Genomic DNA, 17,714 nt, shown 5'->3' with positions numbered 1-17,714 from the left:
TCCAGTCTCTACACTCAAGTGTTGGTGATGCTTGTGTAAAAATCACACTCTCAATACAAAAAAGAGCTATGTACATTATCATACAAACAAGTTTCATTGTTAGAAAGTGGAGGGGAAGGGATGTACAGTAACAACTAGGTCAGGGACATAAGTGTGATTGTGCATGTGTGTGCTTTTGAACATGTTTAACTATGCATGTGCTCTTTAAAACAGGTCTTTATTCTTGCGTGTGTTTTTGTGTGCGCATGTGTGCGTATATGTGTGTGTGTGTGTGTGTGTGTGCATGTATGTGTGTGTGGTCCAGCAGAGGGAAACATTTCACAGCACAGTGATAGTCAAGATACCAACGCCACAGAGAGAGAAAGACAGCGAAACAGAAGTTGTAAAAAGATGTGTTTGGAGACAAAGAAGGAGGTAGGGTGAGTAAAAACATGGATTGGAGGGAGTGTGCAAATCAAAATCAGCAAAACTGTTACGCCATGTGTAGCGCTTATGGCAACCACATCGTATGTACATGTCAATAGATAAATCTATGAATAAAATCTAAGAAATGAATCACAATAATTACATAACTATAGTAAATCTTTTCCAAATTCCAGTTCAGGATAAATGAGGCCGTTCCAGAGTGAGTCTGTCGGCGTCACAGACAGTGTTTTGTATGAAGGCTCAAAAGAATACAACAAACAAATATTTGCTCCTGAATGTGATGCACTTTATTTGGCTCACTGTTGTGCCACCTGCAGTTGGGACCTTGGCTTTTGTCTTATCAAATGTGTTTGTCTTTCACATCAGGTTTTGGCGAAGTTGCAACCATCTGAGAGAAAAAAACATAAAGAAGATAGCCAAGTGAAGATGTCTGCACTTTCATCCTGTTTGCTTTTGTCTGGTGCTTCTGCTGAGAGATATGAAATGAATCCTTTGATCTGAGTAAACCTCATGCGGAGCTGACTGGGGCACTGCTACTCAGACTACAGTGTGTATGTGTGTGTGTGTATGTGTGTGTGTGTGTGTGTGTGTGTGTGTGTGAGGTTGTGTGTGCATGAATGGGACAAGATAAGGAGAGAGGGTGAGAGATAGAGACGAGACGTAGAGAGTGTGTGTGTATGTGTGTGTGTGTGTGTGTGTGTATGGCTTGCTAAAAGGATGTTTTTACAGGTAAATCTCAGCAGCACACATATCCTTCAGCAGGTTTCTTTGGTCCAACGTGGCGACCTCCCGGCAGCACACATCAAAGCTCTGTCCAGGGGGTCGGACAGGGGGTCCGCCATCACGTTTAACTTTCAACATGTGCCTCCTTCAAATGGGTGAAAACTCATTCATACAGTTGTGGAAAAAAAAAACTAAAAACTGGTGGACATTCTCAGTGGTCACAGTTTGATGCGTTTGTCCTCATAGAGCACGCCACTGAAGATGAAAGTGAACTTCACACGATAGTTTATTAAAAAAAAAAAGTCTTCAATTTAAATATTCGACATGGAAAAAAAAATATGTACCTGACTCTGTACTGAATGTTCAGCGTTTTACTTTACTGGGTGTCCAGCAAAGAGAAAGTCTTTGTAGAGTTTGCCTATCGGTTCCCCAGGGTTTGAGAGGGCAACAGGATGGTTGGTGTGTGTGTGTGTGAGTGTGTGTGTGTGTGCCTGTGTGTTGTATTTTGTGTGTTAGGAGAGGTCTAGACCTGTGTGGAATAGGAGCGGTGCAGCGTTGTGTACCGCCCAGCCGGATGGGCGGCACAGTGCGGCGAGTGCTGCTCCGACTGGTCTAGACTTCGCTGGAAATGGAGCGAGACGGTATGAGGACATCGGGGGTGGCGGGGAACCGATAGGGCTGATGGTCATGTGATCTCGGTGAACGGAGATCCCCGCGGAGTCTGCAGGGGAAAGAGAGGAGTGAGAAAGAGAGAGGACGGGGCAGAGAGAAGGCGAAGGAAAAGAGAAAAGTGAAGAAAAGAATAATCAAGAGCAATGCACGGGATGAGGAGGCGAGAAGGAGGAGGAAACAGAAATAAGGCAACGGATGACAGAGGTAGTGAGGAGTGACAATGGCGGGCAGGAAGGGTTTAAAGTTGTTCAGAATGGCTGGACGTAGGTGTTGTAAAGTGGGGAGGAGGAGGTGAGTGCAGGGTGCTGGAGGAGAGTGAGGGACAAGGGAGCAGATTGAGAGGAGAGAGGCAAGGTGGGAGACAGAGGAAAAGAGGCAGTCAGGTGAGGGTTAGTGACAGTGACAGATCACAGAGGGCGCAACGCAAGACATCTTCCTAAATACTTGGACGTGGACTCATGCTACCCAGCTGCTGAGATAACCTCTTTTAAATGCAGCACTGTTGAAGAGAAGACATTACTTGAGGGGACCTCCACAGTCTTCCTATTATTTCTTTTAAGCCGCAGCTGAATTCATAGTTTTCCTCCAGCCATCTGCTTTGCCTCATATCCAAATAGTAAATTACACCTCAAGTGTGTCAGCCAAACTGCTGACTCACCTCAAAGAGATTAAGTGACTCTCTGAATCCCCGATAACAAGGAAAAGAGTAACAGTGTAGTGTTTAGTAGAGTAGGGTTGCGCCTCATTCTAAAGCAAACACTCGCACTAGTCTTCGTTCAATCCTCTGGTTGGATATAACCACAGCTCATTTCACACAAGTACAACGGATCTCAGCTGCGTTCTTATCGGCCTATAACAAGGCCTGCGTGCGCTGAGATTTAAAGGATTCACTTGGGTGTTTTTGTTGGGACTGGGGGGTGCAGGTGGGGGTTGGAGCATGCATGTCTGGGGATTTGTTCTTTTTGGGGGAAAAAGGAGGAGGACAACGGACTCAGGTAAGAGACAAGGGGTGTGTATCTCTGCCCCTCTTTTGTGAGCGCAGCCGTGCCTCATGCCCACCCCCGCCCCTTACCTGAGGACCACTTAACTTTTCGAGTGGACTCTCCACACAGGGAAGCGTCACCATGGGCATGCCCAGCACAGACTCGGGACGTTGGGATCGCGGCGGAGGAAGACTGGGCTGCAGCTGCTGGAAGCTGTTAATCACACAAGTCACCTGGAGATAGAGAGCAGGAGGTAGAGTTAGAGAGGAGCTGAAACTAGCTGGCTGTATTAATGTGTGGGCTCACAGAACATCCCCCCTGTGGGAGCCATTAAGCTAGCAGAGTTAAGGCTAACACTCAGGGTTATTTTTTCCAGACTTTAGAGAGCTTGTCTGTTCTCACCAAAAACACCGCGATGGCTCCCCCGGTGAAGAACCCAGCCAGGACGTCAGCCCAGTGGTTGCGGTATTCAGCCACCCTGACCACGCCCACCAGTATGGCCAGACAGAGCAGGGTGAGGCTGATGGTGGGCTTGGTCAGCCGCGTGCCTTTGGTCTTGAACACCAGTGTCACGTACATCTGCAGAGAGGTGTAGAAGGCACGCACAGTAGGGTACAACAAACACAGGAAGCCACGCAGGACACACAAGCATGTATGTGTCATTACAACCGGACTAGGTTTTTCATGAACAGGTAATGAAGTGTAGAAAACAGAATTTATTCCTTTACTGGCTGGTTAGAGATTAACAAGACTGAAAATTACCTCATTAAAGGACAGTAGGTTTACAACTGCTAGGATGAGTTCTTTTAAGGTGTGTTCAGACTGAACATAAACTTTAGAGAGGGTGAAACAGCATACAACATGTTTGGGGCAAATAAACACAGGCTGCAAAAACACTTCAGCAGTGAATAATGCAAAGTGAAAATCTGGTTTGCGTTCAGTCTGAACACATCTTAAGAATTTTCAATTCTTTATGAATCATTAATTCCACTGCACTGAGAATATTTCCCACCCAGTGACCATGCACACCTAGCTAGTGTTATTTAAGGTAATTTGAATAAGCAGAGACAATATGTGGGGCTCAAATATTGGCTGTGTGACACTGCTTCATTTTTCAAAATCTTTCAGTCCACTTGAGCAAAATCAACACTTTTGTTCACTTTAAAAGAAAAAAAAAAAAAACATTTTGGGAAGTTTGCCTTAAGTTTAATGAGAAAATCCTACTGCAGTCTGAATGTGTTACACCACCCTGTTTAACACATTTGTTCAGTTCATTCATTTTTTGTGTGAATTTAATAAAAAAAGATAGGACATGTTAATTAGTGAGCCTTAGCTTAGATTTTGTGACCTGTTAGCATCTTCCTCATGTTTCCAGTTTTGGTGCTAAACTAAGCTGGTGGTAGTTTCACATTACTGTACTCACACGACAGTGGTATTAAACTTTTTATCTAACTTTTAGTAAGAAATGACCAAATTAACATATTTCTCAAAATCCTAAAATACCCCTTTAAATTTGTGGATTCTCAGCAAGTCCCATGGAATAAAGTAAAAATAAAAACAAATAATCACTAGAGGAGAAGTAAGCAGTGTTTCAGTTGGTTGTGTTTACAGAATCACAAAGTATCTGGTCCAGCATGCTCCAGCCTACCACTGTGTACACTGCAGAGTAGACGCTGAGCGCTGCATCCTTGGACGGGAAGGATTTGCGCGCAGACATGACGATCAGTGGGTTGCCTGTGCAGGCGCGGCGCTCTGTGATGTACTGCATGGTGGACTGGCAGCCTAACGCTGTGTAGTTCGGTCGGCAGGCGGACAGGAAGTGAGGCGTCTGGTTTCCTGTAACTACCTGGCCGGCATTTGCGAAGATGGTGGTGGTGAACAGGCCGAAGGCATAGACACCTGGGTTGGATACAAGTATGAAGGGGAGATGGTTAGTGGGTGGGAAAATTATGGGAAAGGTGACAGATACATTGCGTAAAATAAATAAATAATAAAAAGCAGAGTAAAATGGGAGAGAAAATTTCAAACATATGTCAGAAGATGAAGAAAAGCATATCACACTTATCACAGAGAGTGATATCAAAACACGTAACAGCACCATGATATTAAACAGGTGATAATGAGCTTTTCCTCTTAAAATAGCTTCAACACATTATTATCACCTGAGGTTTGAAATCGCCAAAGAAGCCTTCACCTCAGCTGATTCAGCTTAAGATGCTAATTTGCAGACTGTTTAATATTCATAAGTATCTTCCCGCCATGATCCTGAATATCTTACCTCAAGGATTATATCGCAGTTTATTATCCAATTAACAGCTGCATGTATAAACGCTGAAGTGTAGCAGGTCACGTTCTTACAAGTCGACCTTTTCTTTCATGTTGTTTTGATCTTTTTCATTTTGTCTTTCACTCTTCCTGACAACAGAGACACAAAAATGCCCTTTCACAGGCCTGTAAAGAGCAGAGAGGCTGTGTAATATAAACCGGCATGCTCACCGAGGAAGCGTATTATGCGTCTCAGTAGGGGGTTGAAGTAGCAGCAGTCTGCAGTGACAATAGTCTTCTCCTGGGTCCCCTCTGCCTTGGTGAAGAAGGCACACAGCTCTCCGACAAGAATCTGTGCACACAGAGCAAACACATTCATTTTATACATACGTACAGTACCATTTCATGGCTGTATTGGGGTTATGGTCTCACCACTGCAAAAACACTTAGCCACACCCTAGCAAAGAGATGTCGAAGGTCATACTCAGCCTCAATACAGCAATAAATAAAGCTGTTAGATATTCAGCCGCTCAATTAATGACAGATGTAACTGCAGCAACAAGGTGATACACTAGTAGAAACGAGTTGAAGATCCCAGTTGCTCACCTTATTGCCACAGGACAGTTTTTATCAACCTGTTGTTTTTTTTTGCATTCTTAGCCATGTTAGCAGCGTGGCTTGAGGGATTGCAATGTTGGTTTTGCGGCCCACCACTGCCGTCAAGACTGAATTATCTCAACAAGTAGTGGATGGATTGACATTAAATTTTTACAGACATTCTTGGTCCTCTGAAGATGACTCCTGCTGACTTTGCTGATCCCCTAACCTCTTATCAGCACCACCATCACCACCACCGCAATTTAGCCGTGAGGGTGAACTGTAATGCCACTGTCACAGATTTTTTGATTGCTTACTTTGTGCTGTGCTTTATGTGTAGTGCTAATTACCAAATGTTAGCATGCTAACATGTTAAAATAAAATGGTGAATAAGGTGAAAAGAGCTACTTGTATGTTTCGCAACTGCTACATAGCTAATGTTAGCATTAACAGTCTTGCTAAGTCCATCACCCCTTGTTATGTTTACAATATAAGAGGTTATAATATGTCCTGTGATTAGCTACTTTGTCAGGGCAGACTGGATACTACAGTAACTCTGTATTGGAAAGTCTGACCAGGCTGCGGCTAGATGGTTAGCATGCTAACTGAAGGAGAGGATAAGACGTGATGGAAGAAGATGCAAAGCAAAACATATGTTAATGCCAACGTTAGCTATGTAGCAATAGCAAAACTTACAATTAGCTCCTTTAATATTAAAACTGCTAAATATCAGCATGTTAGCATTGTCATGGTGATGAGTGTCTACAGGGTCGAACAAGGTAAGATACATGAACAATCAGACAGGTTGCAAACATCTCCCCTGGTTTTCCACAACATCTAATCCATGTAATAAGAGGCAAAACCAAAAGTGAGCACATCCATATTGTTCATGATAATCAGTGCATAGAAAAACCTTTTGCACACATGCATCATATATATGGTGGGTCAAAGTTGGATGACGAACTTCACCTGTGTTATAATTTTAACATTTGCAAATTTCCACATTAAAATAATTAAAAGGAGAGTTTGAAAATTTACCACATTCCCAGAAATTACCAATTAAATTCATGTGTAAAATGTCATTATAACCAAAGTGAATAAAGGCTTCTGGTTCATACTATCACATCAGATCCCACCCTCCTCTGTTCAGCTACTCTGATTAGCCAGGAAATCACAAGTGATCCCTCACTGGCTTCCCACAAACACTGCTACCTAGGAAATGAACGTCTGTAGCAGGTGGTTCTTCTCTTAATGCTAATTATTAATGGTACATTTATTAAAAAACATAATAATAATAATAATACATTCAAGATCTTTTAAGTTTATGGCTGCAATTAATATTAATGCTACAGGTAGGAATGAACAGTACTGAAATGAGGCTGGTGTCACATAAAAATAACTCAAAATACTGATTAGAGACCATCAGGTATGGTCCACACATTGCTCACATTAGGGGGAGAACAATAAATGTTTTATTTTTAACTTCTAATAGTATGCAGCTGTACACAGACTCTGACTACAACTACAAATATGAAGGTGACCATGACTGACTCTGTCCATCTCATAGCTCTTAACATGACAAATTATTTCAGAGCTCATGGTGAAAATGGATCTAATTAGACACCTTAATCATCTGTAAGTATGGACTCCCTGGCTGTGGAAGGATAGAGATGTATACTCAATACAGTCTGCAGGTTTCTGTGATCAAAAATAGCAGCAATTGTTCCTGGGTGCTCACAGTTTTATTGTTTTCTTTGTGAGGAGCATCAGGCCTGTGGCAGGCGTTTCAGTCAGGTTGTTGTGCTCAGTTCAGTCCCTGTGAGTCTGAACAGCAGCGCCTCTCCAGCCTGATGATCCCTTAATGGACTGCAACTGTGAGACTCATCTGTATGAGAGCCTACAGCACTCAGCACTCAGATGCTGGCACCGACTAAAACTTAGCTCTCTCATTGAATATCCATCTATGACAGAGATCAGCTTAACTTAAATCGCCCTGACAATTTCCATGCTCTGCTCTGACAGAAGTGGAACCCACTTTAACACTGACCGCGTTCCACAAACCCATCAACCTCATTGTTCCTCCTTCCACATTTAACATAATCCCCCTATTTATCCCGTACAGCGACAATGTCAGAAGCACTGCTGTCTGAAGAGTGAAATGAAAGAACTACAGTGTGAAAGAAAGACAGAGCAGGAGAGAGACAAAGAGAGATGAAAAATGATCGTGATCATGTTTCAGTTAAGTCTTGTGCTTCTAAGCACTTCCAAGTGGGTCCAGCCAAGTCAAATGAGTTAATAACATGCATGGGCCCAGTCGGTGCAGCAGTGCTGTGAAGTGCGTGCCCAGCCGAGGGCTTTCTTCCATTAGTGAAACAGGACACTGGTGGGTGTGCCATGGCAACCCTCTAAACACTAATACGAGCATGAAATCAAAGCAGAGGGGGTTTAATCAGTAGCTTCAAATCAGAGACGTTAGGGGCACAGTCACACTGTGGACAACCATTTATGGAGCAATTAAAAGACACACGGTAGCTGTTTCTATGGGGACTGCTGGTGTGTGGAGGGTCTGAACATGTGTATACCACAAAATGTGAGATAATGGTAGTGTGCTGTCATTCATGGACAAGTGCTCTTCAACACTTTGCCTTGGGCTAAGCTGTAAAGCAGTGGGTGGTAGGCCTTTTTGGAAGCATACACTACTGCCCCACGAGTCCTTTTTGTAGACTACTGTTATTCACAGTGAATGCTTTATATGTGCATCTGTAAAAGGACTCTTTAGAGAGTCAGAAATAAAGTCCCCTAAACCTTTCAAAATCAACTACCCCACCTCCACTATTACAGTTTCAGTTTGATTTACTCTCTAAAAACAGTGCCTTCCTATTGTCCAACCACCACAATCAACGTGACTGAGAAGCTGGCAGTTGATCAAATTTAGTTGCTCGTATAGGTTGCTTTCAGTTGTGGATTTTGTTGCCTTCAGGCAGAGCCAGGCTAGCTGTTTCCCTGTGTTTACAGTCTTTGTGCTAAGCTAAGCTAACCAGCTACAGGCAACAGCTTCATATTTACTGTAGAGACACATCAGTGGTATCAATCCTTTTTTCCAACAGTTGGCAAGAAAGGAAGTAATAATGATTACAAAAAAACTTTCTGGTTATTTCTTTAACTTGATTTAACTGATTCATATTTTGCTAATTATACATTCAACTCAGAGTCAGTGCTGTCTGTAACACTACATATGGATTAGAAAACGTATCTTCCTTATGGTTCACATAGTTCTTATTTTGTTTAAAGGGGCTATTTGTAAGTTTTCTCTGGTGCCGGACGTGTTTTTTTTGTCAGGAGCAGGTGTTGGTGATTGTAGCTTGATAAGATCTTCACGACATCATTGTTTTTATAATACAAGAGGTCAAGAGGTCTGAGTAGCGCTACATCCTCAGGGTAGATTGGAGGCTACAGTGAGCCGCTATTGGGAGGTGATGAGAAGGGCTGGGGCTAGCTGGTTAGCATGCTTAAGAAGAAGAAAACATAACACTGGCACCACTTTCCACTCACAATGTTTCTACTAGACTGGCAAGTAAACAGCTGTTAATGCTAATGTTAGCTATGTAGCCTTAGCAAAACTTATAAACAGCTCCTTTAGAGAGAAGATCACATGACTCATAAACAGATACATCAAACATAAAAATGAAACATACCTGAAATAAGAAAAAAATCTGAATTTTCTGAAACAAATACAACACATGGTGGAACGTAATGATGATAACGATAATAATGTTTCTCATGAGTTCAAATTACATTTGTCCAATATAACTAGATCTGATTTGACACTAACAAAACGATTCATCTACACTGATTTGATGATAAAAAATTAGTAAATTTAATTTGATTGATGATAAAGATTTACAGTGTAAAAGAGTATTAAATAGACATACAGTGAAGTCTGAAAGTTGGTCTTCCCACATTTTACAAGTAAACAGAACTGTGTTCCTTTGTATTAAATTGCATAAAGATGATTAACTACTAGAGCTCACTCACTTGTATTGAAGCAAGAGAAACGGCTTTGTTTGTTCACTGAGTCTTGTCTTTAAATGCTGATCATTAATTCAGCTGTATCCACTTGTAATCCTGATGAAGTTTCCATTTTTACAGCGTGCTCTAACCCTCCGCTTGGTGCTGGGACAAAAGACCTGCAGACGCCACTCTGCTGAAAACTACACAAACTTAGAGCTCCATGGACCCCCATTCTTCTGCCCTAGGTGATAAGAGTAGGAGGGTTTATGAAGGATTAAAAAAGGTGAGAGCAGGAGGACACAGCAGGAAAACTCAGAGTAAGGAACCAAGAGAAGAACAGTGTGGGGAAGGTAGAAAGGTGATATGGTTAGGGTAATACTGCAGGAATTAATTATTCATGCGCGAATGGCGTGCGTGTGAATAATGTAGCGCATTATTTGAACCAGCATTTCTAAATGATCTCTCTCCACTGCAGTGGGATGTGCTCGGGCTCCATGCCTCTGCCCCGGCTGCCCCCTCAAGGATTCACAGTGAAATATGACGGCGCTGTCACTGCAGTTTAGGGACGAGCGGATTATGATTCCTCGAAATTAAACTGCTCGTCCAGTCTACACACACTGACGATGCAGATGCATCCAGAGACATGTCATTCCAGGTCAGACAATGATTTCAGCTATAATGCTGTGTCACTGCAGGGTGAGCTTCAAGATTGGCGGAAAAAAAAAGTGAATGTGGACAAGGACAGTGTATTACATGCATACTTACATGCATGATTTCAGTGCAGAACAAGGGACGAGTGAAGGAATGAAACATTAATACAGACACAAGATATGATTAACTCTTCCTCTTTTTGTCCGCACAAGGATTCTGCTCTGTGTGTGTAAGTAATGAGATCTCCATTTGTGTCAGCAAGTATTAGTCAAATGTGAGTGTGCATTCAGACTGGCCCTTTTTATGAGTGCAGGTCCATCGGAAGACAATAAGCAGGGATGTTTTACTCAGAGCAATGAGATGAATGAAGAGGATCGTGGAGATGACAAAGGAGGGTGGGAGTGGGGGAACGAAGGGAGCAGGAGCGATTAGAGGAGCACTATTAAAGAGGAAGAAGAGGAGGAATTAAAAATTTTCAATAAATAAATACATTTATTATTCATTATTATATTAAAATTTTATAAATAATTCATTCCACAGTGGATGTGCACACTGAGATGCTGGAGAAAAGAATTATTACTGTGTACAAGCAGCTTTCCTATATTTGGAAGACCGTCTGAAGCAGCGAGTTATTCAAGAGACAGGGGAGGATGCAGGAGACAAACAAGCTGTCGTGTGATCCTCATGTGGTAATGATGTCAATAACGCTGTGAGGGACAAATCAAGCATCTCGGAATCTGCCTGAGCGATGGCACTGCAGCAGAGCAGCGAGACGCAGATTGTCTCCATTAGTATTCCCTTCTGCAAATAGCAACTGACACTGTTCAGCCCGTGTTAGTGATGAAAAAACAAAACAAACAGAAGGCAACAGATGGAAACAGAGGGGAATGCAACGTTTGCTCCACTCTGAGCCATTACATAAAATGGACTAATGCTGCAAGAAGCACTTAGACTACTGTAGGTTCTTATATAAATCCTAATCCTTAAAGTTAACCCACATCTTTTAAAAGTTTACAGTGTCCTTCATAGTTTATTGGCAACTGTGGAGATTCAAAGTCTTATAGCCTCTAAAAACACAGTTTAAAATATTAAGTATTTCTAACATTAAATATTGAAGACTAAATAAGCTAAAGGCTGGAGGAAAAAATTAAAAAAAAAAAAATATATATATATATATATATATATATATATATATATATATATATATATATATATATATATATATAAAGAGTTGGCTGGCAAAATAAACAAACAACTCTACAACTGTCAATAGATTTTTACCCAAATGTCATGATCATCACCGTTTTCCAGCTGAGCGCTGCTGTGAGAAAAGAGGGAAAGTCTTCAGAGTGGAGCTCATGTGAGAGCAGCTACACATATGACCCTGTACGTCGAAGGCCTCAAAACCTTTTAGCCTGTTACATTTGCAGTTGTTAGTTTGATCACAAAGAGGAGAGCCAGATGGAGGTGAAGTGATTTTAATATCCCATTAAAGAAAAAAGGAGTTCTTGGTTTCCACCATCAGAGCTTTTGTGTGAAATCCCTCCTGTCTCTCAGCAGTCTTACGTAATGACTGCTAAACTTTAAAAGGCACGAAAGATGATCACTCATAAATGAATTATTTAGCAGAAACCCTTTGTAGTGAGATTCTCTCACATCTAGCCTAATGAAAGTGCGCTGCAGGTCTTGTATTGTACGGACCAAGTGCCGACTCTTTTCTGTGAAACGCAGCTCTGCAGCCATAAGACCTAATGTTTCTGACAAGACCAGGGAAGTTATTCATGTGGAAAGTACAAAGAGATGCCTAGCTGTCACTGGCGTCCCATTATCTGTCATCATCTGCTGCAACCTCAATCTCTGCAATGCTGTGTACATGTGAGATCCGGGCTAATGGATGATACGAAAGATGCTGCACCTGTCTGAGAGCATCACCGTCACACCAGGGTTTTGACTGTGTGGAGCAGGTGAGAGCACAGACAGAAGACAGGCAGCAGCATCCACTTCAATCCACTGACATGATGAAGAACGTCGACCAAGGGAAGAACATGATCGCGTTCATGGATGGACGAGCACACGGCACTTAAATGCAAACACAAATGCATTCACAAGAACACAGGGCGATTCACACAATCCTTACTCCTTCATCCGCTCATGCATACACATCACAGTGTGATTGCACATCATAACCATTGTTAGCCTGCTGAGGATCAGGAGCCCAAACACTTGTTTGTAGTGTGATATTGTTACTGTATGCACTAAAGAGCGTAGATTTATTCCATCTTACAGAAACAAAACCTCTTAATCATTGTGCTGCAGCATCACTAATGCCACCCCCCCCCCCCCCCACCCCCCACCCTTTCTTTCCTATCTCTCTTTTTCTCTTTCACCTTTCATTGTGTTTTTCCCACTGGAAGGAAAAGTAGGTTATATATTCTTTGTCTTTCCCCTTCCATTTTTATCCAGTTCAATTTCATGCCCCCGTTTTCCAAATCTGCTCTGTTACATTCCTCAAAAAGCAGCATCAGTGGGACTGTGAGCTGTTTTATGTCTCACTGTGTATCTGTTTTTCCTTCTCTTACCTCCCTCTTTGTCCTGTTACATCATTTGCACGCCATGATCGATTTTGTCCCATCCTACTTACCACAGGGTCACCTGAAGGATGTACCAACAATCTTTCCACAATCTCTTTTCTCTTTTCCCAATAACATGAATCAGACACAGGTTTTAGCCTGTGTCTGCTGGGTCTGTGTTCACCTTTTTGTTGGTGACTGAAGATCACATGTACAGATCACAGACACCTTCTGCAAAGGTCATTAAAGTTATTATAATCCTTGAATCCTTGATGAAATCAAACCCAGTCTTTGATTCTATTAATAATCTGCATTATTTCTGCAGCAGACATCCTGTAATTAGCTCCCTCTATGGTACTTCTCATTGTCAGTGGCGGAGTCAGTGTTCGTGGCACAGGACTCAACTCGCCTTCATATGCATGAGGGATTCACAGGAAATGCTGCAGCATGTAATCCAGTGATATTATCATTGTATCACATTGGTATCAGACTCACTGTTGTGCATGGCCTAGAAATATATGTAGCCTCTCTTCTCTTCCATGGCTGCACAGATTAAACACAGGACATAAAGTGTAAGTCTATGTGGTATGTGTGAACTTAGTTAGACACAGGGAAACTTTTACCTCTGTTTCCTGTTGTTATGCAGTGTAAAGCAAGCTGCCGGTTGACTGTACGGAAATGAGAGTCGTATCAATCTTCTCACCTTGCTCCCAGCGAAAAGAAGAAAATAAATAGGTATTAGTTATTGCTGTAATTAGACATGAAGGCCGCCGTCCCCGAATCAGAGTGCCAAGCAGCATTCAACAGAAGTTTGTCCTGATGTAACTTTACATCCACAAACACTGCTCTCATGCTTCAAACTACAGAAACAACAGACTGAAGCAGCCATATGCAGCACTTATTATTTCACCCCTGCTGCACACAGTAACGACAGGTCAGGGCTATAAGTGTGGCCACATGCTGTGATAAAAACAGATTACAAATGTATTACATTAGGTTAAGGACAACCCAGTACTGTAGCTGGTGGAGGAATTAATGGAAATATCAATTTTATCACTGCATTATCTTGACACTGAGGAAGACTAAGCAGATTTATGGATGTTTCGTCACGATGGACACTGGAGATAATGACAGTCAAGTACGTGTATCATGTTATGACTCTGAGGAGGAGAGTGAATTTCTATGCCAATTGCAGCAATTTGGTGATGAGGGCCTTAAAGTACCTTTCCTGCCTCCGTGCTCATCACAGCTGCAGCTCCGACCGTGTTGTTGAGCAGGACAGATCCTCAGGGCAAAGAAAACCACTTCCTGTTGTTTGTGCTACACCTGCATGCACCTGTTCCCTTCACCTCACACAGTAAATCTCTCTCTCCCCTGTGGGGATGCATCACAACCTCCATCCTGCTTCAAAATTCCCACATAATCTAATGAACATGGAAGAATAACGTCAGGAAATTATGATAAACATGTTACGATTAATTAACTGCAAGTCTGTGTTTAAAACTAAACTTAATTTTTAAGGAGAAGTCCTGGTTTTCCTGGAATATTAGCAATATATTTTCATAGAGTAAAAATTTCAAAATCATGGGGAAACCTTCAGGTGACACACCTCTTCATTCATCTGTTTAACCATCTTCATTCATTACTGAACTCGTGCCTCCTCCCGTGTTGTTGCCTCTTGATCATTTTCTGCAGAGGGCTCAGGGGGACTGTGGCTCAGTTGCTCACAGTGACACACAGAAAAGGACAGATTTGGTCCAGTGACCACATGCAGAGATGTAAGAACGGAGGGCGGCGAGCGGGGACACACCCCTGTTGTGAACGCAGATTGGGCATTGGCATTCATCAGAGATCTCTGAGGGGCTGAGCGTAGCATGGCAGTCCACCAGCTACGCAGGACCCCTCAGGTGTCTCTACTCTCTGCCTGACTGAAAAATGGATCAAAGCTAAGAAGCAGAAATGACAACCGCTGTTCACCCTAATCTCATTTCACAGGAATGGGTGACTCCTGCCAAAACCACTACATAGGCAACAGGAGGGCATAAACACTCTCTCTCTCTGTCTCTTTCTATATCTCTCGCTCCATTCAGTGCATAACCAATCAGGTTGATGCAACAACCGCCTCGGGCCCGCCAGGAAAGCGGCACATGGAGCAGGCAGCTCAACTGCAAAGCGAACTACAGAGAGCGTAAAAGAGAGGAAGCGGTTAAGGTGACAGGGAAAAGAAAAGGTGACAAATGGAAGGAGGAGACTGTTTCATGATGCAAATGATCAAAATGGTATGGTGATGCAATCCTGTGCTGGCTTTGGTAGGATTATCATCATGAGCAGTTAGATGAGAACTGTGATTGTGTTCCAGGCAGCATGGGAACAGTGCAGACTGCGGTAAATTATACTTCTGTATGGATATCAGCAGCACAGATAGGTGGAGCAAATACAGCATCTCTGGTGTACGGAGAAGAAAACAACTCGTACCTCTCCTTCCATGAATAGAATCCCTATCAGTCTCTCTAAGGGTTTTCTCTCTCTCTGAGCTGTGATTTCATCTCTTCTCTTGTTTTTTTTTATCTATCAGATGTTTTCCTCATTTTCTCAGTTTCCCTGCCCTTCGCCATTGCAGACTGAGGAGCAGAAGTCGAGGGGTCGTCACCCAGACACATATGCTCCCATGACAGCCAGTGTCACAGCAACCGATGCCCCCCTCTTCCACCATGGCGCCCACCCCACCATCTGTCTCATTAACCTGGGTTAGCAGCACACTGGCCTAGATTGTGTGTGTAGGTCTGTATGTGAAAACAACGAGGAGATGTGGATATGAAATAATGTAAAGAAGAGATGGACAGCACAGAAGACCAAAAGGCAAAAACTTAGGAGGGAGGAGACAGAGTGAGAAAGAGAGAGAGAGACATACAAAGGCATTGATCCATGTCTGTGCAACTGTGCGTGAATGTGAGAGTTCTCTTTTTGGGGCTGGTGTGAGGTCGTGGGTCTTCTGGGTGAGTGAGGCGAAGTTCAGTTTAATGTCAGTGTGACATCATGGCTGAGGACGTGAGGACAGGACACCTCTGTGACAGTCAGCCGAACATGTACAGACCATCTGAAATATGCTGCAGCTCTCAGGGTACAGATGGGACCCACACAAAAAACACTTAGGGGAGACCAGGGATGGTTGTAACACGGGTCAGTTGTAACACACACACCAAATTCTCCAATCAGGATCAAGTTAGGAATCACCTGATTCCCTCTGGACAGTTTAGTTCTTTTTTTTAGGAAAAGGCAGGTTCAAACCCAGAACCCAGAATCTTCTTGCTATGAGGCGACAGTGCTAACCTCTGTTCACCCAAGTTTCAGGTTATTCTTATGAATGACAGATCTGTATTTATTAAGCATGACTTAATTATTTATAAATACTAATCAGGTATTGGTTTCACCTTGATGGTCAATAGCAGTATAAATAAACGGAGCTTGCATAGTCTTTTTCACAATAGTGTCTTAGCTACCTGGATATGACCTGCCCTTGAATGTTGCACACACTTCACCTGGAGTTCAACTTGATGAGTCAGAACAAAGCTGAGGGCTGACTTTTTTCCCCTATTTATTAAGCTAAGTATTCATCTCTCACTGCATGAGCCTTTTATCTCAGTATGACTTCAGTCACATGAAAGACTTTTCCTCCTCTTCATCTGAGGTAAGGAGCAGGAAGAGGCTTTTTGATTCTCAATCTAGCTACAGATTGTGGAGCAGACAAGCTGAGAAGCCACAGTTCACAGATAACATGTTAACTAGGAGGTGAGACACGCACAGGTGTGAGGAGAGGTCAGAAAGGGCAAGGTATAAAAAAGTTTGAAAAGGTAGAGGAGGTGTCAATGAGAGCGGAGGCAATCTAGGGAGAGAGGAGTAGTGATGAATAGAACATGAAGGCAAAAAGGTAACCGTGGTTGAAATGCAGCGGTGCGAGGAATGGGGGAGGTTGAGGAGAAAGGACAAGCTACAGAGGTTAAGAGAGAGAGAGAAAGACCAAAAAAAAACTAAACTGGATCAAAGGAAGGATTTACAGGGGTGCATGAACACACACTTGCACACACACTGTCAGATTGAATCTGTGCTAGATAAGTTAATTCATCCTAGATTTAACTGGCTTACAGGCTCCATTAGGCAAACTTTCAAGATGCCCTCAAAATGAACCAAACTCAAGTGTGTTTTTTGGAGAATTTTCAGTGCTACTGCAGATACAGCAGTTGCCTTAAGGTAAAATCCCACAGTATTCTACCAGCATGAATCTATTAATAACAAGGCAGATGGATTTTAAAGTTCACTTGTTTTCCTCTCTAAATAAAAATATGATTATGCAGTAGGATTTTATGAAATGTGTAACTCAGTACAGCTGCTACAGTGAATTTACAGTCTTGTGATGGCAAGAATGAGACCAAATCCAGTACAAATTCATTGTTTGCAAAAGCTTTAAATTTTGTTCACTCCCTCTGATGTTTCTGCAAGTAATAAAATTCAAATGATTTCTGCAATTTAAGGCAAACTTAATTTCTTCCTGCTTCTCACCCTCACATTGTAAAAGACCCTTTTACAATGACAAGTAATTACAGGAGGTAAATATGCTATAATTATTACTATAAATGGAAAGCTAGGTGGGAAGCCAGTGTGGGATCATGTGAGTAATTACTAATTATTCAGTACTCTCAGTCTTCATGAAATGACAGTTCGTGACAGTTTAATTTGTTATTTTTGGCTTTTTTAAATAAAACTGACATTTCCTGATTTCGCGTTTGCTAAAAAGGTGAATCTAAACTAGACACAACTT

The 17,714-nt window shown here is 42.4% G+C and overlaps 1 protein-coding gene across 13 annotated transcripts in view; it reads right to left on the bottom strand.

The window, feature by feature from the left end:
- Positions 1-227: 227 nt before the first annotated feature.
- The window catches only part of plppr2a (phospholipid phosphatase related 2a), a 167,508-nt gene continuing 150,021 nt past the window's right edge, over positions 228-17,714 (bottom strand). For 9 of the 13 annotated variants that reach the window (XM_071474576.1, XM_071474578.1, XM_071474580.1 and 6 more), the window contains 5 exons: positions 5,301-5,421; positions 4,453-4,703; positions 3,207-3,383; positions 2,910-3,037; positions 228-1,870 (listed from right to left, as the gene is read on the bottom strand). In XM_071474576.1, coding sequence (XP_071330677.1) covers positions 1,762-1,870; positions 2,910-3,037; positions 3,207-3,383; positions 4,453-4,703; positions 5,301-5,421 — 786 coding nt within the window. In that variant the 3' untranslated portion in view covers positions 228-1,761. Of the gene's footprint in view, positions 1,871-1,930; positions 2,127-2,893; positions 3,038-3,206; positions 3,384-4,452; positions 4,704-5,300; positions 5,422-17,714 lie in introns of those variants that run through there. The other 4 variants (XR_011689743.1, XM_071474585.1, XM_071474587.1 and 1 more) reach the window with 4 other exon arrangements.

The sequence above is a fragment of the Trachinotus anak genome, unplaced genomic scaffold (assembly GCF_046630095.1).
Source record: "Trachinotus anak isolate AG129_WGS33_773 ecotype Australia unplaced genomic scaffold, CSIRO_AGI_Tana_v1 ptg000003l, whole genome shotgun sequence".
Taxonomy (NCBI): Eukaryota; Metazoa; Chordata; class Actinopteri; order Carangiformes; family Carangidae; genus Trachinotus; species Trachinotus anak.
Note: the sequence above shows the minus strand (reverse complement) of the source record. Positions and strands in the feature narration are given on the sequence as shown.